We start from the raw sequence: 24,654 nt of genomic DNA on the forward strand, positions 1-24,654 counted from the left end.
ACTGAAAGTTCATTGATAATGCCAGCGGTCGCAGTGCACTTTCATTTCAGAGCAGAGAAGTGAAGGATTGGTTTGGAGCAAGAAGGAAGGAGGAGGTGGCCATAAACTATCTTTGTTTGCAGCTGACAACAGCAATGCTCTCGCCTGATTCCAGGCACAAGTGCCCAGCTTTTGGATATAATTATGGTGCTGCAATTGGCTTTCTACATCATGTTTTTTCCTCAGAGATAGAAGACATACTAAGAAAGGACTCTAGTATAGGTATGGCATTTTATATTATTATTAATCTTTATGTATTTTGTACAGGGTCTCACTATGCAGCTTGGAGTCATAGTGTTCCTCCTGTTTTCAGCTTTCCCAGTGCTGGGATTACAGGCATGTGTCACCATGCCTGGACTTGGTCACTGGCTCAGCACGTCCCAGGAGTGGGGCCAGGGAGGCATGCAGGCCCAGGGATCGAACCCTGGTCCCTGCGCTTGCCAAAGCAGGCACTTAGTCCACTGAGCTATCTCGCTGGCCCAAGATATGGCATTTTAAAATGCCAAACAAACCTAAATAGTGAAACATTGTTTAATGCAGCACAACGTAACTCTGGCAAAGTTAGGAGGCAGGAGCTAAAACCCTGATGTCTTAGGATCCTTGATCTCCCCTCTCTGTGAACAGCACTACAATGTCACAGTATTAAAGGCTTAATAGAAAACCACACTTAAAAATGAATCTAGGGCCTTTTAGCAGGTGCTCCTCACAGCAAATCTCGACATCCGCTCAGGTCAGTTAGTGTGCATGGTGCTTTATTCCCCCGTGAAGCAGGTACACTCCCTGGCCCCATGAATAGGTGGGAAAAAGTAACTAGGAGCCACATCCAATTCACAGCATGTCACCAGCTGCCTACTTCTATGTCCTCCAGCCACCTAGGAGGACTGAAGCAGCCAGGGCTCCAACCACCATCGAGAAGGTAGCAGGCTGATTACAGTTTAAGCTAAGCCTTGTCAAAAACCCCCAGCTGAAAGGCTCCCACTCATGAAATAATATTTATGAGGGCACAGTATTTTCAGTATCTACGCGTACTCCCACATACTTGGCTTTAGTTTCTTGCAGTTATTATCCCAAAGACAGCTCTAAGTTTTTAATCACATTCTGTCTAGTGTGATTGGAGGGCCTGCTCTCAACACAATTTTCAGAAATCTTGACAATCAGGTACTGGCATGAATAAATAAATGGATGAGCTGAGTGGTGTTGGCTGGAAGACTGGGGTTTCCACGACCCTCCGTGTGCTACAGGACAGACTCCTTCCCTAATACATATCTATATATTTATATATCTATATCTATATCTATCTATATCTATATCTCTCTCTCTCTCTCTCTCTCTCTCTCTATATATATATATATATATATATATATATATACATATATATGCTAGAAAGAGTAAATAGGATATCTGACACTAATGTCATTTTCTGTCCTCTGGAATCTCTAAAAAAGCCAAGGAGTATCCTAACAGGAACACTGGAATGGGAACAAACATGTCTACAATAAAGTTGCTTTTATACTCTTAGTCATTTCATGTCCTACGTGCTTCTCTGGCCATAACCTAGCATAGCACAGCATGGACTTCACTGTATATTATGCTTGTCTCTAGGCTCTGTCCTAGTACGGTTTTTCTACTTTTGCCAAAGCATAATTTGAAGAGGAAAAAGCAAAATAGCTTATATTTATGAAGTGCTTACACTAGACCAGGCACTGTGCTAAACTTTAACTCAATTAATTTTCACCTTTAATCTCCATTTTACAAAAAAGACATAAAAGTTAGGTGAAATCATGCAGGCCTCACAGCAAGTAAGGTGAAGAAACAGGCCTCTCTTTGTAACTGCCGCCCCTCTACAAGGGGCAGCTGAAGAGCATGTGGATGTTTAAATAAAATAATTGATTGCACTAAAAGACACCTACCCATTAACACCCTCTTGCCTTAAATAACTTATACCACTGTCCTTGCCACTTTCTGAAGCAGTTCAGGAAGTCCTTTTTCAAGAATGTCTTTAAAAGTGTGATCAAAAATACCGGACAGATGAGGCCAACTGCTATCCTATGGAAAGGCAGGCTTGTAAAAACCTCACAGTGTGTCCTCGTCTACCTCCTTTCCTGCATCCTGTGTGACTTCTCGTTCTTCCCCAAAATGACTGTGAAAGGTTTTGAATGAATTCAGGACACCAAAGGGGCCATGGCACAAAGACACTCCCCAAAGAGAACTTCCAGAACTGGTATGGAAAGTGGTAAGAGCATGTGACATAGATTTGAAGAGAGGGCATGTATGCTGAAAGGGATTAATGGTGGTATGTCTTTTCCTGTAATAAAATTTTAAAATTTAAACAGACTGTATTTTTTTTAATTATACCTTATGCCTGCACTTAGGAGCTGGGGCCAAGATTGCCCAGTGAGTGCTGAGAAAGATGAAATCTAGAGATGTAGGAAACCCTTCTACTCCACAGAAAAATAAAGCATTATCAGGCAACAGTGAAGCCTCCGTGGCTTCCTTCAAGGACAGGAGGAGATGTGCTGACTACCCATTAAGACACTAATAACTGGGCTGCTGAACTCCATGGCTATTATTGTCTCCTTGGCTGACACTTGGTCGGCTCTGTCTCCTCTTTATGTTCAGACTAATAATTAGATTTAAATCCCTGGCAGGACTCTAAGCATGAACTCAGAGGGTTCTAGGTTCCTTTACTATTGCTTGCAAATATTTCACTTTTCAAAAACCGTTTGAAACTATCAGTAAGTTACACTCAGCAACAGCATTTTTTTAAAAAAGCTATGATCTTACTGAGTCTTGAAGAACACAAGCTGCTCTCTGCCTCCTCACCTGGAGAGGCCTTATTTTTAATCTCTAGTTGGAAGAATAAAAATACCCAGGACTGGGACAGGAAGTCTCGAAGTATTTTCATCAGCACCTGTGTTGCTGTCAGGTTGATCTGGGTGGTATACAGGGTCTCATAATGTGTGGATTCTGAAAATTCACCTTCATTTTTATTTTGTATATATTTTCTATGTAAAGTGAGAATTATTGGGGTGGCTGCTTCTCAAGGCAAACATGAACAAGAGCTGATGGCTGTGAGTTGGCTGGGGGACCTGCACGCCTGGAGCTCCGTGAGCAGGGCTGTTAGAGGCAGGGCTTCTCTGGAACCACCTCCCCAGCGCCGGCCTGCTCTCCTAGGATGCCCACGCCGGTCTGCGCTGTGCCCCAGCGTGGCTGTGATCAGGGGAAACAGCTTCCTTGGTGTGAAGCTGCCCGGCCCAAACTGGTCCCCTGCCATCTTTGCAGAACTAGATGGAGTCACATAAATAAGCAACTACCCGGCTCAGGTGGGGATGGAGTGGCAGCACCAGCCCTATTCGCACACATTAAAGAAAATGTGTATCTCCTTGGAGGCAGGCCACTCGGCAAGATTCTTTTCTGAGATTTCTATTACCTTACGGCTCTTTGGAGAACGCCAGTTGCTTCTGACGATGGGCAGAGAGCTTGTGGATGAGTCCACTAGGTCTAGCAGATTCGCACACCAAAGAAAATGATTCTACCCAGCAGGACCAGACTGATTATGGTGAACAATTAGAACCAAACTATTTGGCCAAATGTTTATCCTGGAGAATTTAACGCTTTCCCAAAGATACAAAAAAATAAAGAGTATCACTTTTACAAAATAAGATGCTCCTAGAAACACTTAACTGAAAAATGCTATCATAAGGGCCAGCAAAATAGCTCAGCAGATTAAAGCACCTGCTCAGGAGTAGATGCAGGGGCTGTTGGGAGTTTGATCCCTGGGGCACACTGAAACCGGGTGTGGTGGCATGCACCTGTAATCCCAGCTTTTGGGAGGCTGTAAATAGGTGGATCATTGCAAGTCTGATCTATGCAGTGAGACCCTGAACACCCTGTCCTAAGTACAAAAGAGAAAAATGCTATCATAAATGCAGGTACAATTCTTGTAGGCAATTAATCAATGTTCCACTATCGATGGGTTTAAAGTATAAATAATTTTCTGATACAATTTTGGAAAAGAAATGAGAATGGATTTGTCAGTGCTTTCCAACACATTCCTGCACAGGACCTAATATAACCTTTTCTGTTTCATTTAGCAATAACTGTGATTAGAACAATTTCAACTGATAGCCAGCCAGACGTGTAGCTGAAGATGTGAGGAGACACAGGCTCTACTGAATCCAAGAGCAACACATGGACACATCTAATATATTTAACCAACCCAACTGTGAGAGGGAACATGTGGTAATACTGCAGTAAGAAAAGGTTTCTTCAGGTAACCAAATATGAGTGGGTCTTATGAACATCACATTCTAAAAAAAAAAAAATCTGCTTGAGCTGGGGGTGGAAACTCCAGAGAGTGAGAAACGTCACGCCTGGGGGTGGCAGTGGGGGCTGGCTATCCCTGCTAGGGAGGAAGGAGGTTACAAACGTGGGGAAAACAAAGGTTTTAGTATGTTCCAGTTTTCCTAGTATGATAGTTCTATGTCCCCACAAAACCTGTTACATGCAGGATGATGGTACAGACAGGAATTCACTTCACTTAGTGCAGCTTGGTTACAGCATTACCCAAACAATATTCTTACTAAAAAAGAAAAGAAAAAAAAAAAAAAAAAGAGCTCCAAGAAACATTTATGCATGTCACACAGCACTTAGACTTTTCAAGTTTGATTATAAAGTCTAACTTCTTAGAGGTTGTCACTTTATGTGAAAGAAATTTCTTGGGCAACTGAAATAAACATTTAGAAGCAAAACAACAGTTCGTTTGTTTGGAGATCTCTAAGAACAAATAAATTATTTTAAATAAAGGCTCCAGAAAGGCTAGCACTGATAGCCGTTGCAATGCTCGTCCATTACGGGCAATGGTAACTGTACTGCAAGCCTGTAAATCTGCATGCAATGTGTCACCGAGACTCACACAGGATTGGTTTTGTGACTTACAAAGCACTTTATCTTCTGAATTGGAGAGGATTCATCATCCAACTGTGAAAAAAAAAAAAAAACCATCTATCTTGTCTTCCCCACTTGGCTACTATCAGAATGGAAAAGTTGCCACCTTCCAGCCAAGTAAGTACCTAACTGCTAGGTAGAGTTCTGAGCATGCTATGTGGTTATGTAACTCAGGGTTACATAAGTTAGGGTTAAGTGCTTCAGTTCTCTCACCGTTAGTGGGTGGGTACTTCGACACAAAGCTTACAAAAATTAAAGGTTGGGTATGTGTATTTTGCCACAACCAAACACTGCAACCTCTGACCTAGTGTTGAAATCCTGTCCTACCCAGATGATGTTACCGTAATCCACTGCTCCTGAAGTTGTCAAACCTTTGAGGTCAGGTGCCACACAAAAGTGAAATCCAGTTGTATTTGGAAGCCTACTCCTCCGTGGGAGTTCTAATCACAGTGAGAAAGCTCCGTGCAGCAGAAGGCAGCTCTTGGAACAGGAGGCAGCCATTAAATGCTTTCTGAACTCCATTAGTTATTCCTGCTGAGAGCAAAGAAGTCCTCCTAAATGCATAAAAGTTAAATTGCCTATGAGGTAAGGAAATTAGATGGTACTTTGCTGCCAAATATTATTTTCCATTCAAATGGTCTACAATCACACATGTAGTACAGAACCACAGAGTTCAGACCAGAAGGGATGCAGCTCTGGCAAGAAATCCTGTGTCCAGCATGTAATGACATTTTATCTCCCACTACCTAGCCCCAGTTTTGGCTCTAGGAGTCCTGCCTTCCTCTTTCCACCTGCAGCCCAGCTCATGTGCTGCAGACACAGCCTATAACCGCCGTCCAGGCTGGGAATGGGCGGGGCTCTAGCTCAATCGGAAGTAGAGACGCTGGGCCTCCCTGTCTTAGAACAGCATGTGAGCCACGGAGATGCCCGAGGTGGAAGCTGCAGTGGCCAGGACTGAAAAAGACGATCATTCTCTTTTGTCCTCTCCACACTTCGGAAGCCCAGGCAGTGGGTCTTAAAGTGCCTCAGCCGCTGGACGTCATGCTGGGCTCAGAACTCAGGAGGAATGCCACACAGAGGGGAGAAAAGCTCAATACTGGCCTGGCAAGACACTGGGTCTTTACGATCTGGTGTGAAGAATGCACTTGTGCCTCTGAGGATCTTAACTTTCAGGTGGCACTGTCACAGACCCCAGCTGTTCTTGGATTTGGCTTTTCCTTCACTTGCAGTTGAAACAGTCCTTTCTGATGCCCAAAGAAAATACAGCAGCACATGCTGTGGTCTTGGCAGAGGCTTCCCTTACTCTACAACCTAGGACCACAGCTGAGGGCAGCGAGGGGCCGGCCAGCCCTGACAGGGCCATGACTGGCAAGGCTTTCTCATGTGACGTCTTCACAACACCACGGGAAAATTTAATTAACGGATGATTATGAAACACACTAGACTTGTTTAAAACTTCTAATTAAAACTTTACTCTGGTTAAATATGTATAAATTATGTTTTTAAAAAGAATTTATACCTAATATTTTGTCATAACTGTTACATAAACTACATTAATAAACCTGAAAATATATTAATAAATTAAATGTCTTGGAAATGTGCTTGTGGTCTGCTGTTGCAGCAACAGAATAGCCTGACAAAATAGCTTAAAATGTTTTATTAAGTATATATAATATTACAGGGTAGTATTTACAAAGTTATGTTTTTTAAATAAAAAAAGTACCTTCGCAAAGATTGCAGATATTCAAAGCTTCAAACAGTGATAAATTGATTTAATACATATAAAAAAAAAAACCCTTTAACGGTAACACAGCTGAAAAACAACTTTGGTCTTTAAAGCACTGCAAAAAAAATGGCTACTGACAAATAGTACACCTTTAAGTGCTATGCAGAAGAGCCCCCGTGAGAGCCCCCTGCACACAGCAACACTGGAGTCCTTATGGGGAGTGGTTAATGGGTATTTCTGACATGGGATCTCACTCTTAACAGTGGCTTTGTTGTAATGAATGCTCTTTTTAATAAAAACAAAAATTTTTCTTTTTTTACCAATCATGCTTACAACACTTAAAGATCGTACCGAGGCTGTCTTACAGAGAAGCTCATCGCAAATGCTTTCCTTTTCTTCCCCGCCGCAAACCAACTTAGGGAAAAAGTTAGCATTCAATTACCACAATGACAAGCTATCATTGAAAGCTATCAAGTTGAAAGCAAGAAAACTTCCTGGTCACTGCTCATCTCTTCAAAATTAACTTGGATTATCCCTATTAGCTACTGAAAATGACTTAAATCCCCAGTGGCAGTTAGTGATTTTGAATGTGTATACCCATATAAACTATTTCTAAATAAATCCTCATCAGATAAAATACAATGAAGTGTTGTCAGACAATCATTTCTCCAGTTTCCAACAACAGGTAAGTAGAGGGTTATATATTTCCAAACATACACTATAAATCCCACTTCTAAATACCCACTGCAGGAAAAATCTAGAAATGATATACATTTTAAACTTTTTATTAATAAGATGGAGGAGTAAACTTATCACTTTTGAGCTTTATGAACTCAAATCATAATTTGCTTGGTCACTTACTACACTGATTACAGCATCCTAGCCCCATTATTTAAATTCTGACACTCTCAGGAACATAACAGTATGGACATGGAATTTCCAGGTGGAAAATCATTACATTTATGGTTTTCAGAGCGTGAGAAATTTGTCAAAAAAGAAAACTCTTCAGCTCACCCTATTAAAAATAGAAATATAAATACAGGCAGATCTCAATCATCAAACTTGTGTACTGAGGATCTGATGTATGTGAAATACTGCAGGAAGACAGAAAGGAAAAAAGAGGGGATCCTGCTAGGGAGGCAACTTTAAATCAAGTGAGAACCATACAAAACCCGGATAGGGTTATGCAGCGGTACATCAACGCCAGAGAAGGGACGGAAGAGACGAAAGAGGCTGCGAGACGGACGGGGACAGACTGCAAAGGACATCCTGAGGTGGACAAAGGGCTAGAGCAGGAATAGTGAAGGAGAAAAAGAAGTAATTTGGCCAAAAGCTCCAAAAAGACTGGTGCAGAAAATAGGGAATGGTGTCACTCCGACAACATACAATAAATGCAATTCAATAGAGATGATGTCAAAATTGGGGGTAGAATAAAAAGCGTGTATCATAGAGCAAAAGAGACACAATGCTCAAAACACTGCTAGCAGTTTCATTTGATGTGGCAGAAACTTGGAACAATGTGGAGCCTGAGTGAAGGAGAATGGACTGGCTCAGTGATGCCCAGGGTGGAAGACTCTGCGGTCCCCTATCCCGAAAAGCTGACGATGAGGAGGAAGAGAGCTGATTCCTTTGCCATGTCCCTTGCTGCCTCTGGTGGCACCAAGTAGGGCAGTGAAGGCCTTAAAAGGCAGGCAGCATTAAAGAGAAAAACAACAGATGGTCACCCCAGGGGTTATACCCCAAATAAGAGAGCACTAACAGCATGTTAAAAGGTAAAATTTTAGTTCATAAAAAATTGGACTATAAAGATTTTCATACCTTAATAGAGAATAGAAATTTGGATCATTTTCAAGTCCATCTGCTTTGTCCCCTTCTTTCACCAAAACTGATTTGTAAAGTAACAAACAATATTAGCAAAGTGTAAATATTTTCAGAAGAAAAAAGAGCAGCAGGAGCCATCAGATTTGTATAAAGGAATACAGCTCTCTCTCCATATGCTAGTATTTTGGACAGTTATACAACTGAAAAAGAGAAAAAACACATATGCATATTTTTCTCCCAGAAGATCTGTTTTGATAGTGTGTTCAGTTTCTGAGCGGCCTTAGCAGGTCATACATGTAGTTATACCATGGGCAAACCACTTGGTCCCAACATGAAATATTACAATAAAGTTCTCATAAAAGAGGCACATGGAAACATTTAGTGGACTAAGAAACAACTATTAGTAATGCCACTACAAATAGGAATGTCTTATTACACAAACAGGAATGATTACTAGTATTTTAAAGGGTACTGGTGAGCAGTCAAAAAGCTTTGCAAATTACCTAGATGTTTTTAAAGTTTTAAGTGATCAAATATTTGCATCAAATATAATTCCACCCAATAAAGACCTTTGTTTTCTTAAATGTTTTTACTAAAAGTACGAAGTTAAGCATTTGCTCTCCTGTAGGTACCACACTTTCATCCTTACAGAAGAGGCGTGTGCCTACCTTATATGTGTGCACATACAAACACACACCCACAAACGAGGTAAAAAAAAACGAGTGCTATTAATCTAAAAGTACTCCAGGCGGTCACAACTGTCAGAATGTTAGTTTTCTTCTAAGGGAATGGGGCGGAGGGGTAGGAAATGTGGCAGTGTTTTACTTTTCAATCTTAGGGCAGAGGAAGAGGAGGCAGGACTACAGGAGGAAGGTGATGACTGTTCATCATGCAACAGAGACACAACAGGAGTAAAAGTGCTCCCTCGCAGGAGGGCTGGCCTCGGGGCCTGATGGAGACACACATTATGTTGCCATGCAGGAGACTCAGAGTTCCGATTTCAGTCTTGCTTTTTCATGCCTCCAATCAGAAAAGAAGTGAAGAAACACTGTAGATTTTTGCCTTCAAACCAGAGGAAGGGAACACATATGTTATAACCATAGCTATTTTTTGCTGAAAGGTGTGAACACAGTGCTCTGAGAATAAATCTGGCTCCTTTCTGCAACGATCTACCATGTCATTGGACCATGTTCAAAGAGGACAAAAGGTACTACATCTTGTACAGCAGAAGCACATTAACATGGGGACAAGACGAGGTACAAAGGGTAGCGAGAACAAAAGAAAAACACATCCATTCATAAAAGTACCTCAAATCTGGGAAAGATCTCTCACACTGTATGCTGAAGGGGGATGTGCGGATGGCAACAACCAAGAATGAAGACCGCTATCTCCATCACTATCGCAGCACACACAGTGACACACAAGGTGTTCCCAACTGGATTCCTGTCTACTCAGATTCCCATCCCACTGATCCACAAGTAGCAGACACATTACTCAGCCAACAGTGTGACTGCTAGAGCTGCTAGAACATGAGTTTACTAATGCTTGATGGAAGCCACTGTTTTTCACAGGTATCTCTGAGTAGTCACCAGGTTAGTGCTAGGGAATTCTCACTCAGATCCCATATAAACCTAGAGTTATGAGGTCCTAGGATCTGAAAGGTATCATTCTTGGAAGTTGCCCCCCTACTGTTGTCCCTAATTGAATAAAAATAACAACAGAAAACTATCTCAATTGGGCATACAACACAGGTCATACTGCTTTTATTAACTAAATTACAGCTGCTTTGAATAAAAACTGGAATAATCATTTATGGGTCAATGACTTCTCTCCCACAGATGAAAACCAGTTACTTTTTTTCTTCTTCTTCCCACCAGTGATTCATCAAAGGCCATGGTGCTTAAACACAAGTGTATTCCTTCACGTCTTATGACTCTCCAAATCAGAGTTCATCATTTTGCTTCAATTATTCTGAAAAAATAAACAATGGATATTGTTGTCACTATTCATGCCTACTTTCTTTACATTAAGAAGTACTTAGAAAAATCTGAAATTATTTTAGCCATCTAGTATCTAAAACTATCTATCTACCTATCGATTGGCAAAGGTTAGAGACAAAAGCCAGGCAACTAAACATCAATAGTATGCTGATCTTTCATTGGGTAAGCTGCAGAAAAGCCATGTGACAGTGATTTTTCAAAGCAAAACATATTCACCATAGGAAATATTCTATCATTCACTTAGATCTATACAATTTGCTGAAATGGAATCACCCATGAGGGGTACATGTAGGTCACAGAGGAAATGCCTGGGGCATGTACCCGTACCTCATCCATTAATAAGGCAGGTACATTAGAAGCATTAGGCAAGTGTCAGCTAAGAGCCCATCAGACAGACATTTAAAAAATAAACTCTGATCACTAAGTACTAGAACAAATAAGAGGATTTTCAAGTCATCACAGACTCCATGTGTCATGAACAAAATTTCAAGGTAAAAGCTGCTTTACAACATTTGCTACAGTGGTTCGGAAAAAAATCACATCTTCAGGGAAATTAACAAAGGAAGAAACACTCAAGAGTCTTACATACTGGCTTGCTGACAATAGAGAAAAGTTTAGTTTCCACATTCAACCATAGAAAAATGACAGCCAAGTAGAAGAATGAAGAAACAAAGAAAGTGAAAACAGGTCAAGGCAATCTGAACATGGCTAAACCACTACGTGCCATGATTCCAGATGCCATTTTTGTTTTAAAGAGGCAGGGCTTTGTATAACAAAATGTGTGTTTAAAGACTGGGACACAAATCTGAAAAAGTGGAATCATTCTATTGCTCTTTGGTGAACTCAAGCTAAACATTCTTTCAAATTTGGTTCACATATGATCAGAACATTTTTAACCTTATGCAAAAATTAATTGTACTCAGGAGAACAAAGACTCCTGTGTTAAACACTACACTGTATCACAGAAGTGAGCAGGTAAGTCACAGACTTTAAAACGGTTAATTAAAAAGCAAACTACTTACATCAGCAAGGGATGATTCAAATAATAAAGGGATGAAGAAATTTAGATCTTTCTCAAATGGCAGGGGGATGGAGAGATGGATGGTAGAGAGGAGGAGGGAGAAGGGATGCAGAAAGAATTAAGCTGCATCACGCACACATGCCAAGTCCACGCCAGGAAGGATTTGGTTATCTTGCTTTGTGATAAAACTTGAATATATAGTTACATGAGCACTGCAAATAAGAATCAATGTTTTTTTAAAAAAATAGCCATTAAATGCCAATGGAACTAAAGAAATACCATAGTAGGATAAAGTAAAAAATGAAATAGGAGTCAATACTGCAGACATTTGAGAAGTAACAAATATATGCTTTCAAGATATACATTTTTTTTTTTTTTTTTTTTTTTTTCCAGAACCAGGGATTGAACTCAGACCCTTGCGCTTGCCGGGGAAGAGCTTATTCCTCCACTGAGCCATCTCCCAAGTCCCTAAGATACACAATTATTATTAGGCCAGAAATGGAAAAAAAGAGGCGAAAGCTAGCATGATGAAACATCTCTCTCTATCCCTTTCCTGAGGTTAGAACCAAGTCCTTACTAAGCAAAGCAGAGATACTAAACCCCCTTGAGTAAAAGGCAACAAAATCATCAACACGAGCAAAAGAAACTGTCAAATGGCAAAGCATGGTGCCCGATGGCTAGCGGGCCTCACGGAAAGCGCTTCATGTTCCTGGCAACAGGTGCCTAACCCGAGAAATGTTTTACAGAAAGTGCTACAACTTCTATAGGTACAGTTTTAGAGTTTTTAGCAAAGTAGACTAAATTTGTGTATATAAAGATATAAACCTTTATCATTTGACAGGGTTCTTTTTTAAAAAGGTCAAGCTTTCAAGAAGTTTTTGGCTTTCTTTTCCATGCCTGCATTTCAACTAAGCTACAATTATAGGTGTATCTCATACTTACCCTCATTCATCATTCCTTTTGATTCTTTAAATGCTAAGGATTAGTAACAAGCCAAGGAAGTAGTTAGTAAGGTTTCACAACCAGAAATAATTAAAAAAGAAACAAATATGTAGCAAAATCATGCAGACTGCTCTACAAATACACAGCCATTTAAGGCTATCATTTTATTGCAAAAGCATCTCTGGCTCGCACCCTTCGTTAGCATCCACAGAGGAAAGCGATTCAGCTGGGAATATAGAGCGAGACTTATAGAGAAAGGAAGTGAAACAGCTTGGTCTCACTCCAACTGACAGCCGCTGTCTTCCTGAGATTTGCAAATCAAATGGCAGTAACCAAGAGTCCTCTCTAGTCGGGTGCTATGCTCCCCCTGGCCAGCACCAGTTGGCTGGGGAGCATAACTAATCAGGGATACAAGATACTACATTGCCCCAAATATAAGATATTAAGAAAATTCCTACTTCTTGATGAATTAAAAAAAATTAAAAATGAAGGCAAGAGGAAAAAGAAACCCACTACTAGATTTTCCCCAAGATGTGGATAGATAATCGAACTTCCCTGAGGCCCATTCAAACTGTGATCTGGTAAAGGGTCAAGAAGAACACACATACCATTAAGGGGTTCCTCTACAGCTTTCTGGAAAATATTTAAAATATATTTACATAAAATATAACTTATTTCATGTCTTTTATAGTAAAACTTATTCTAATATCTAAAGTAGGTAAGCAGTGAATCCAGCAGACTAAAAACAAAACAAAGCAACAAATGCTAAAGCAAAGCTTACCAAGCATAGTTAATAGTTTAATAACATCATTCTCTTAATAACTTTTTTCTATGCAGAATTTCCAAGCCCACCCACTTTACTCAATTCAGGAAATCTAACTTCCTACAAAACTATTAAAAGAAAACATGCAAAGAGCAACAGAGTAAACAATATAGTTAGAATAAACAATACAGTTAACAAGACAAGGGAGTGAAACAAAATTACTTTCAAGAGATACCACTTGAATTCAGCACCAGGGAAGAAAACTGCTAGGATGTTAAGGTCCAATGGTTGGGTTATCTCTAAGAGGTACTTTGGAAAGTGCTGACCAACTGTAACCAATGTAGCTATGGCATCAATCTTTTCAAAATAAATGGCTAGGGTGACACCAACATACTGAGCCCCAAATTGCCCTCAGACTTAGGTGCCCTTTCTGCCACAGACAGGACACTCTCTTGGGGATTCCAGACAGATCTATCATCCGTCTTTCATGGGAAGCTGAGTATAATATAGTCCTCCCCAGATCTGATTTCCACAAAAGAGCTCTTGAGCCCATTGCTATGATGAGTATATATATATGAGTCTACAGATATTTTTTCCTTGTTTATTCCCTTCAAAGTTTGCTCCTTTCTTGGTAATTTTTCACAGAGTTTGTAAGGTTTCTAAAGTACAGAAGACCTACAGTACAGTTTCCAGAGAGAAAAAAATTTATAAAATAGGGCAGGGGTGAATAATAACTCAGAAAAGATATTTTCCCAGCAATATTTATAATTATTTTGTAGGCTCTAATTTTAAGAAAGTCAACTTACTATAAATCTATCTTGCTCATTTTAAGTCTGAAATTGCCATTCAGTATATTCACAAGAATGCGTCCAAGAGAGGAGGCAGTATACTGAAATCAGCTTTCTTTTGAAGGAAGAGCTAGTAACTACCATCCCCACTCATAAGTTTTCCACTTGTACAATAGGTCTAAGAAGTCAGTGTAACCTTAAGGGACCAGTTATTCCATCCCATTGAAACTCATATGATCAAACCTAAATTTGAAAATAGAATTGGACCCATTCATCCAAAGGTCATGAAATGACTTCAATATTATTTAATTTGCATGAAACCAAACATTAAGCAGAATAGTTCAATATTCTAATTATCATTCTAATCCATCAACTGATCATTCCAAATTTATTTAATAAAATTTAACTTACCCTAGGAGGTTGTATAGTCCGCTGATTGGAAGCTGATAAAATAAAAATATAAATTTAATAAATGAAATAAATCAAGGCCACAAAACAATTAATTTTACCATTAAATGTTCAGGGCTAAAATGAAAACAGTGCTAGAAACTCCAATGAAGGAGTTCCAATCTTGCTAGGCTATTTAAAAAACACAGAACATTCTTGATTATATGCATTTATGGAAGAAAAATAGGTGAGCAACCAACCCATATCTGAAAATAAATACACATTCTCCCTTTTGTGCAGGCCATCTCTCCTCCCAACCAGCCACTCAGGAAAATGCTACCACCTATCACCCGCTCCATCTCTTCCCATCCTACCAGCCAGGATGCAGACAAATGTGACAACACTTAACCTCCCATCTCCTTCACTCTCCTTAACTCCCTGCTCTTGTTTCTTGTAGCCCAGCCTTCACCCCATCTTTCCAGTTTTTAAAGCTCTAAATAATAAACGAAACAAAACACCAGAGTCCTCTGGTTTTAGAAAGGTATTCTAGGCAGCCAGTTCCAGCCAACCAAGCCCTCTTCTATGTATTATTACCTCCTTAGTTTTCTGAGTTTTTCTTTACACTGTTTCTGACTAGGTTAATGAAGAAATATGAACAATATGAGGAAGAGACAACATTCCTATAAAAACCAAGGGAGGAGGCCCCCAAGCAGCTAGAGTTAGTCCTTAACACATAATCCGAGTCCTACAGACATGAAAACACAGCAACATTTTTTGAGTCACTCAGTAAGAACGTTATCCCACTGTATTATTCTAATATTCTTTTCCTATATACAATTTCCTACTCCATCCCATCTGCTTCTCTTGGTTCAAGGAATCCTAACTTCTCATAAAAAAAAAAAAAAAAAAAAACTAAAAAAATACAAACATAAAAATAGCGAAAGGAGAAAAAATAATACAGCTAAACAAGAGATGGAAGCAAAACAGAATCATTTATAAGTCATGCAAGTTGAACTCAGTAATAGCAAAAGAACATATGGTAAGATTTCTAGGATTCCACTGTAACCTGGCCTGGGTGACAGTACTGGATCAGCTTATTAGCAGACTGAGACCAGCACAGGGCTGCTTTCCGGGTCCCTGCTATTTTCTCATCACCACTCATTCCGCCCCAGGCCATTAAGCTTCTAGGGCTGATAGGAAGGAAGCAGGGTAGACTCTGACCGAAGCTCAGCCCATCTATGGGCTAGGCCAGTTGGGTTCATAAAAACAGGAAAATGGCTATGGACTGGCCAGGTAAGTTTCTTACTCCACTGGAATTGCAAGAAGAGAAATATAAAGCCTAGAAAGCGGGTGATGGGAAGGGAAGGTGAAACAGGAACAGCAAGAAGCAGCTCAAAGCTTAGCGTCATAGGCAAGAAAGGCTATGAGAAGACAGACATGAACAGGACAAAAAAATAGGGCACAGAAAGCTTGAGAAAGCTGGCTAACAGGTACAGAATCAAAAGCAGAGAACTCAGCTGAGGGTGTATGACAGAAAGGCAACAACTACCTGTTGGTACAGAGTGATGACTCGTTCCCTAGACAATGTGGGGAGCCTTCCAATTGCTAAGCTACCTACTGCCCTTTGTGTGACCCAGTTAGTAGCTGCTCTGGTGACCTGGCAATCTCCGCTAGGGAGGTACTTGGGAGAGTGGTTTGTTCTTTATATCCAAATATAAAGGCAACTTCTTTTCAAAGGAATAAGTGGTTGGAGTACAACCCATTTAACAGTCTTCCAGATTAAAAAGGCAGAATAACAGAATTTCATTTGGACCACTGAGAGTGTTACATGTATATACAACTGACTTCAAGAAAAGTGTCCTATAGATAAAACACTGTAAAAGAAAAAAGAATCAAATAGCTATCTAAAATTTTGATTGGTACTATGAAGGAGCAGAGATAGTACATTAAGTTATATTTTTGAGCTCATTCATGTGTTTATCAGAATTTAGAACTGACAATTAACTCTCTCTTCCCCATCTGTATCTATCCTTTATATCCTGTTTGCAATGTTATTTTTCCAGCTCCTGTCTTACTTTTAAAAAATTAAAATGCACTTTTAAAATACTTAAATCCAATACAATTACAAAAGAAAGTCAAAATCTCACTCTTAACAATTAAGGCTACAAATTTAAACTTAGAAATAATAAGGATGCAAAAGTTAGAATTCTTATAGAGACATTAATTCATGCTTGAAGACAGTTTGGGTTTTTTAAAAAACTATTTGAGGATTTTATTGCATTTAAATCAATATATTAATTTCTAAAACACTATACTTGCAATTAGAAAAATTATTTTTGAACACAACTTTTACTTCCTGCTAAAAGTGCTCAAATTTGCAACCTTAATGTTACACATATTCAGATTTACAAAGTCAGAGCATAAGAGCAAATCACATGAATTTTCCTAGTCTACCACATTATCTAAAGAGCAACTTTCCTGTACCTTTTCTCTTCTTGCCTTTCAACTGACCGAAGGTATCTTTCTGCACTCTGGCATTGGACAAGTTGATTTGAAAAGTTAATTTAGGATATTTTCAAAATGTTAATCAAATTGAATCAAATTCTTAACTACAGCATATTTATACATCAAAATATGATTTTAAAAATGTGAGGAACTTGCAGGGATTTCCCCTTCCCCGTAATTTTAACCTCTGCATCTGTGTGGCTTCACAGGCCTCTCTGGGGAAAGGCAGTGCGTGCGGGGGCGCCTAGGCAGGGCCTCCTCCCACTGCAGACAGCGTCGCTGGCCTGGGGCAGCTGTACTGTGAGCACCATTCTCTATCAGATGTGGAACGCAAGGGGAGGCACGACAAGGAAAGGGAGACAATCCAGGTAGCCAGAAGTAAAACTGCAGCGCTCACTACCGCAGACAGCTAGCGTCACTTCACCAGTGTTACATGACCGTGCAGCTCACACCCTGCTCTTAGGCTCACATGCAGGACAGCAGACTCAGCAGTGTCATCTTTAAGAGCCAAACCCCTGGTGACTGGAAAGTGGGACTAACAAATATAAGACTATGAACACTGAGGGCGCTCCCTCCAGCTACTACACGGATGCCAGGCTGCTTAAGATATCTCAATGGTGTTTCCTGGACTTATGTGGAATAAAGTAGGAAATTTCATTGAGAAACAACTAAGGTAGCTTATATACATAAGCTAAAGATAGGCACATTTTGGCTATTTCAATTTTATATCTAAGAAGCACTAGTTAAAGCAGAATGGAGAAAATATAATAGAATCAAGCTCTGTCACCATGAGCTGAAGTTCAGAAATAAAAGTAAAATTTCTTTAAATTAATACACAAGGCATATAGTAAATTTGACTATAACCATTCAAGTTTTGAATTAATTTTTAGAAACATAAAGTCCACCCAAACTAAAGTGAAGCCCTGATTTTTTTTTTTTTCCATGAATTTATAACTTATTTTGTTAGGTAGTGAAGAGTTTTTCTTTATCATGGGGCAACCACTATAAATCAGACTGTAGGGCATATCTATAGCATGAGTAAGGCAACACACTAGTTTTGGGAACTAGTAAAAGCATCTTTTCCTCTCTATATAGTTAAAACAAAGATTTATGCAGAATTTGCTATTTGAAAACTGGCAATATAAATAACAAGGTTAAAACAAAAAAGCTAATTCCATACTTACTAAGAAATGATTTTAAAAGTAGTCAAACCCTAAATCTACAAACAAACGTGCTCAAGTTGTGCGCTGGAAGCCACACAGCTCTTTAAGTCAGCACAAGGTGCAGAGTTGGATCGTCGATTTCCCTTTTCTCTGGACTATCCATGCATACAAGAAGACTTCAAGTGGCAAATAGGTCTACACCAAAGAGTCTTATTACAGAAATAACAGAACCATTAAGAATCTCTATCAATTCAAATGGATCCTTTAAAACATCTTTTCTATGGGCCGGGGAGATGGCTCAATGGAATAAGCGCTTCCCTGGCAAGCGCAAGGGCGTGAGTTCAATCCCTGGTTCCACCAAAAAAAAAAAAAAAAATCTTTCCCTTTACTCAATATAAAAAGTCTACATTAAAAAGTCACTTTCATTTAAAGTAATTTATAATCCAATCTTTTCAATAATTCTTATACCTCGTATATATTGAAACCCTATATAACACCTTCACGAGAGGACCACAGCTCCTGTATCTCTTTGTGGGCAGCTGTGAACCACTGGTGGCACACACATGACTGTCCATCAGCAGCCATGGGGAAGCAGGTGGGAAACAGTAATTGTCCTCATTCCAATTGTATTTTTCTCACTTTGGCAGTTATCAGTACATTTCTTTGGATTAAAAACATTTTCTGTTTACATCTAAAATTCCTGGCATAGGCTTACAAAAATAAGATTGACTTACCCACAAATTTCATATAAACTAGTCCAAGTAATTCTGCTAGAGCTATGATACCCAAACCTGAAATCAGAAGAGGACCATGCCCTGGTACGCATGCTGTAAAAACAAATGAAATCTGGTATTAGAAATCCCTATACAATGACTAAAATTTCAAAAGGAATTGACAGTAACTAATAAAGCTTTAAGGAGAGTAATTCTTGTTTTAACAATCAATAAGCAAGACTGGCATGCTCCTGTAATCCCAGCTCTTGGCAGGCTATAAAGAGGCAGATCACTACAAGTCTGATCTAGTAATGAGACCCTGAACACCCTGTAGACCCTTCCCTAAAACACACACATACAAAAATCAAAAAACAAAAATTATGTATGTATGGATAACAAAAATTATCTTACTATTATCTCTGTCAACAAAATATAAATTACTATAAGAAAAAAGTCCATCTTTTTCATTACACAATCTTTATTGTATTAAAACTAATGAAAAAGTGCATAGGGCTGGTGAGATAGCTCAGCAGACTAAAGCACCTGCTTAGGCAAGCTTAAGCAAACTCAGGGACCGTGGTTCGAGCCCCGGCACCACATGCTGTGCCAGCCCTGCCCTGGGGCTAAGCTGGCCAGAGCCCAGGTGTAGTGGCGCACACCTGTAATCCTAGTGCTGGAAGGCTGAAAGCAAGAGGATCACCACAAGTCTGAGCCATGTAGTGAGACCCTGCAACAACCAAATAAAATTTTTTTAAAAAGTGTATAAATTCTAAGGCTCCAACATACTGGTGCCCGGTTATTTTAAAGTTCTTCCAAAACCACAGGCACAATAGTTTGGCTGTCTAAATAGTCCATATACTATATATATATAACCAACATTCTTGTAGCAATGTGGAAAATACTATTCTCATTGCGAGAAAAATGAGAACTAAAATAAAATAAGCTCATAATACCAAATGATGGCAAGTATGTAGAGAAACAGGAACTTTCCTTCACTGGTTGTAATTTAGCAATAGAACCAGTGAGTTTGGCAGTTTATTACAAAACTAAGCATGCCTTAACATACAACTCAGAAACAGCACTCCTTGGTACTTATCCACATGGAGTTGAAAATTTATGTCTGTGCAAAAACAGGAGTCACAAGGATGTTAGAAGCCACTTTATTCATAATCACAAAAGACAGAAAGCCACCATACTGTCCCTCAATAGGTGAATGTACACACGAGCTACGGTATATCTACACAACAGGGTGCTACTCAGCACTGAAACAGTAATAAAATGTCAAGCTTTGAAAAGACTGAAGGAAACTTAGATGCATAACTCTAAGTAAAAGAAGCCCACATGGAAAAGATTATATACTGAGAGATTTTGACTCTAACACAGCCTGCAAAGTACAAAACTGGAGCTAGTGAAAAAATCATGCTGCCAGGGGGTTAGTGGGAGGAAGGGATGCACAGAGGCCTTTCAGGCAGTGCCAGTGTTCTGTGCAACACCACAGTGGGGGATGCACACTGCTGCACATCTGTCATCGCCACCCAGTGCACAACACCAAGACTGGGCAGAATGGAAGCGATGGGTCTTGAGTCATTTAGTGATGCAGCAAGGCTGGCTCGTGACTGTGACAAACGTGCAGCCCGGATGGGATGCAGAGGGACCCTGGGGCAGTGCAGGGTATGTGAAGCGGGTGAGCACACATGGAAATTCTCCATACTCCCCACTCGATATTGCTGTGACCTAAAACTGCAACCTTAAAAGGGCTATTTTAAAAAAAAACAACAAAGACGAAAAAGAAGAGCTCTTCCTTAGAGAAACTCAAACAGAGCAGAGAGGATGTGATTTCTACCTGTGACACAGAGACAAAGTCCAACCACGGCGAGGACATAGCCCAGCACCTGCGTGATCAGTATGGCAATCGTGAATGAGGTCATCCCGAAAGCTGAGAGGAAGAAGGGCAAAACAGAAGTGTGTTGAGAGGACTGGTGACTATGGCTGGACTCGGCACAGTCAAGAGGTCCTTAGGCCAAAGACTGAGCCTGTGGCTCCTGCTCAGATGATACAGTAGATGCTTCTCCCATCATCTCTATCCTCTACACACCCGTCAGCTCCAGACTCAGACTCAGCAGCCTTTTATTATCAGTAATTTAAACAGGAATAGTAGTCTTTACCCAGACCTCACAGCAGTGCTGCTTTGACCAGACTTGTGTGCTCTACAGTCCGAATGGCTATTGCTGGCAGGTTCTCCACATGCACACCAAACTGCTCCAGGGGAGAGAGCTGTAGGGCATATGAGACTACGAACACCATGACCACTACGTTGTGCATCTGGAGTTTCTACGACTTTATAATGAATTAATAACTTTCCAAAGTACAGCAAGCCAGAGAGCATCTAAGACCTAGAGTCAACTATGACTCTTAGGTAACAACAACAAATATATGTTAGGGATTTGCTGTTACAATGTAGGGAAAATGATACTGATCAGTTAGACTAGACGTGTTACCTTAAAACCACAGTGTCGAGATCTGTCAATGACTAAAATAATTGTTTCACTGTTTGTGATAAATATATTTTCTTATCAAATATTAAAATCGATTTTCAAGGGCGGGCAAGATAGCTCAGCGAATTAAGTGCCTGCTTAGAAATGCGCAGGGACTGGGGTTCAGTCCTCTGGGTGTGCTGAGCTGGCCACTGAGACTGGGCGTGGTGACACACACCTGTAATCCCAGCACTGGGGAGGTGGAAACAGGAGAATCACTATGAATCTGAGCTGCTTTGTGAGACTGTACCAATACATAACAAATTAAAAATAAACAATAAAAATAAAAATCAATTTTCACATAACTATCCCAAAGATTTAAGGTAACCTTAAAATGTTCTGTATGCTACTAAGAATATAATGGAAAATCTTTTAATAAACCAACTTTTATTCAGTTATTAAAAAACATAAGTGTTTTTATCCAAAGTGCTGTCTTTTAATGAAAGAGGTTACCAAAATTATGCTGAATACCCACCTGTCATAAAGACATTGTACTGAAGTAATATTAATATTCCTGTAGAAATTACAATGAAACCAAGTCCAAAAGAATTCTTTATGGAATATTCTCCTGTAAATAAATAAAAATATTTTAAATATTTTCCGATGCACTTCCTATTTTTGAAGTTAAATATTTATTTGAATCTCATCACCATTCATGAACTGTGAATGGTTTAAAAATGTTTCCCCAAAATTAATGCATGAAGACCAAATGAAGCACACAAATCTTAACAGTATGCTGGCATGGCCTTCTCCTTAACAGCCTCACAGAATCCCAGCTGAGAAACTCTGCAGTCATCATTTACCAAGATTCCCCTTGCGTACTCTATTCAGTGGCCCAAAGCCCAACCCAGTGTGGTCTTCGGCACTGCTCTCCCCCATGCACCTCCCAGCTGAAGACACAAATATCCTCGACATCACAACTACAGAGCACTCTCCCACAGAAACCACACTGGTGCCCCACAGTCCACTATTCTGTGAGCCCCAACCCGCCTCTGCATCTCTTCTCCATATGTTCCTTACTTTCCACCTCCACGGCCATTCCCCAGAAGTAAGTGCTGGTTCCACATCACAGCTGATGAAGTCTGCTACCGCAGTGGCCTAATGGTGGTCCTAATGCTATTTCCAACCCCCGTTCCCTAGAACTTATAAATACTGCCTTGCATTGCAAAAGAGTTACATTAAAAGCCTGGGAGGAGTTTATCCCAGATCACATGGGTGAGCCCTCATTCCAATGGCAAGTGCTCTTGTGCAAGAGTCAGGGAGACACCAACGAGAAGACACGAGGTCAGGAAGTGGCAGTATGGCCACAGGGGCAGAGTGGAGCAATGTTGGCACAAGCTAAGGAATGGCAAGGGGAGCGAGCTGGCAAATACTAGAGGCCAGAAGAAAAAGGAATGGATTCTCCCCTAGGGCCTTGAGAGGCAATGTGGATCTGTTGATACCCTGATTTCAGACTTAGGGCCCCCAGAGCAGGAGGAGAATTCTGTTCTACGAAACTACTCTGCCATAATCTGCTAAACAGACCTACCTAGGAAACCACTACCATGCCTCCCTCAACACGGAACATCCTCTTTATGCCAACGCGGCATTTCCCATAGCGCTTGTATATCTTACCTGGAATGAAAAGAATGGCTCCAACGATGACAATTATAGTGAGCAGCAGTCCAGCAATAAGTAGAAGAATGATTTTCATACTTGTACAATTGGATTTATATTTAAGTGCTTTAAAAAAAAAAACATAGAATTACATGAAACAAACTCCAAGCTCACAGCTCTGAGTAACGTCTGAGAAACAACTTCACATTACCAGTCACTTCACATGTTTCCCGTAAGCCAATGGATAAATAGGCTTCCATCAGTAGAAATGTGGATGCTGAATATGCAGGAGACACTTTGTCCCCCATGTGCTTTCACGTGTGAAGATATCAGTACATACATCTAGCTCTCTCAGATGAAGCATTGTGAACCTGTTAGGCAAGGTAAGGTTTTGTGTGGGCAGCTCTGTGCATTAAGGAATATTAAGCAGAATCCCCAGATTCTGCATTATGAGATGCCAGTCATGGCCCAGAGTTATGTCACTCTATGTATCTTTAGAGACTACCCATGTCCCCAGATCAGCAAAATCACCTCAGACAATATAACACTAATGCACATTAATGCTGATGGAAAATAACTGGTTTATGACCAATATTGAAAGAAAAAGAGAACTAAGTTCCACCTCACGTAAGATTAAACATCTGGAAATCTGGATATTTTGTTTTGAAAAAGAAAAAATATTGAGCAAATTACACTCCTGTGAAATCCTTATGGAGAAAAATGTTTACAATTTTCAAGTAAAATACTTTAATAGGCATAACCTGCAAAGACTCAAAAGGATTCATCGAACTTGTTATTATATCTGATGTTAAATTTATTGTCAAATACCCACTGCCCTCACTGAAAGACTACTCCCAGGAATAGGCCTAATATTTTTGCTTTACAACCTACTGACCTTTTTTTCATTCATGTTTCACCAGATTATTAAAGGTAACCTAAAATCTGAGTGGGTAGCAGGGGTAAAGAGCATGAGTGATTGCAATTCTGCTGTGCCGCATCCAGATGTGGAGTCTCTAGGTAAGTAATCACTGGGTAGTCACAGTGAAGGGGAAAATATTTTAAGTATTATGGTTTCCATTTAATTTTCCTTCAGTACAATGATGAACTAATATAAACATAATAAAGACAACAAGTCATCAATGACTCAAATGATCACAAAAACTAAAGGTATACTGCTGGCACTTGAAGATTTTTTTAATCTCTATCTATCTATGCTGGAGGAATAACCTCAACTCTTATCACTGTAGGGGAAGACAGAAGCCTAAGCAACAATTATGTGTGAAGTTGAGTAGCAGAAATCCCCATGGACCAGAGAAGAGAAATCCACAGTAGTAGAAAGCACTGCCATGAAGTTTCACTTGATCTGTTACCTGAATCCAGCCCTGGAACCTGCATGACTACTTCTCACTCATATCCCTATCTTATGAGGCACAGAATTTTTGCAGTTCCACTATTTTCTAGGCTCAAATCACACCTAGAATGAAATTCAGTGCATAGGTCATAACAGGAATAGATGCAGAAATGGACTTAACGTCTTTTTAACCCCAAGTGCTATACACTGTGTACTAAATAGAGCTTTAAAGCAGAGCAAATAAAGCAGTTTTAAGTAAACCGTTTCACCAACTCAACATTCCTAGGAGACTCTTGCCGATCTAATTTGACATGGAAAAGAGATGATAAGACCAGGCACTAAGGATTTTGTACATAGT

At 39.9% G+C, this 24,654-nt stretch overlaps 1 protein-coding gene across 3 annotated transcripts in view; it reads right to left on the bottom strand.

Moving 5' to 3' along the window:
• Window positions 1–10,280: 10,280 nt before the first annotated feature.
• Cd47 (CD47 molecule) overlaps window positions 10,281–24,654 on the bottom strand; it is a 42,721-nt gene continuing 28,347 nt past the window's right edge. The window contains exons 4-11 of one of the 3 annotated variants that reach the window (XM_023704096.1): window positions 22,964–23,071; window positions 21,825–21,917; window positions 20,659–20,751; window positions 18,837–18,929; window positions 14,459–14,490; window positions 13,105–13,129; window positions 12,497–12,529; window positions 10,281–10,504 (exon numbers count right to left, since the gene is read on the bottom strand). In XM_023704096.1, coding sequence (XP_023559864.1) covers window positions 10,500–10,504; window positions 12,497–12,529; window positions 13,105–13,129; window positions 14,459–14,490; window positions 18,837–18,929; window positions 20,659–20,751; window positions 21,825–21,917; window positions 22,964–23,071 — 482 coding nt within the window. In that variant the 3' untranslated portion in view covers window positions 10,281–10,499. The remainder of the gene's footprint in view (window positions 10,505–12,496; window positions 12,530–13,104; window positions 13,130–14,458; window positions 14,491–18,836; window positions 18,930–20,658; window positions 20,752–21,824; window positions 21,918–22,963; window positions 23,072–24,654) is intronic. The other 2 variants (XM_023704097.1, XM_023704098.1) reach the window with 2 other exon arrangements.

This window comes from Octodon degus, unplaced genomic scaffold (genome assembly GCF_000260255.1).
Source record: "Octodon degus isolate 3935 unplaced genomic scaffold, OctDeg1.0 scaffold00187, whole genome shotgun sequence".
Taxonomy (NCBI): Eukaryota; Metazoa; Chordata; class Mammalia; order Rodentia; family Octodontidae; genus Octodon; species Octodon degus.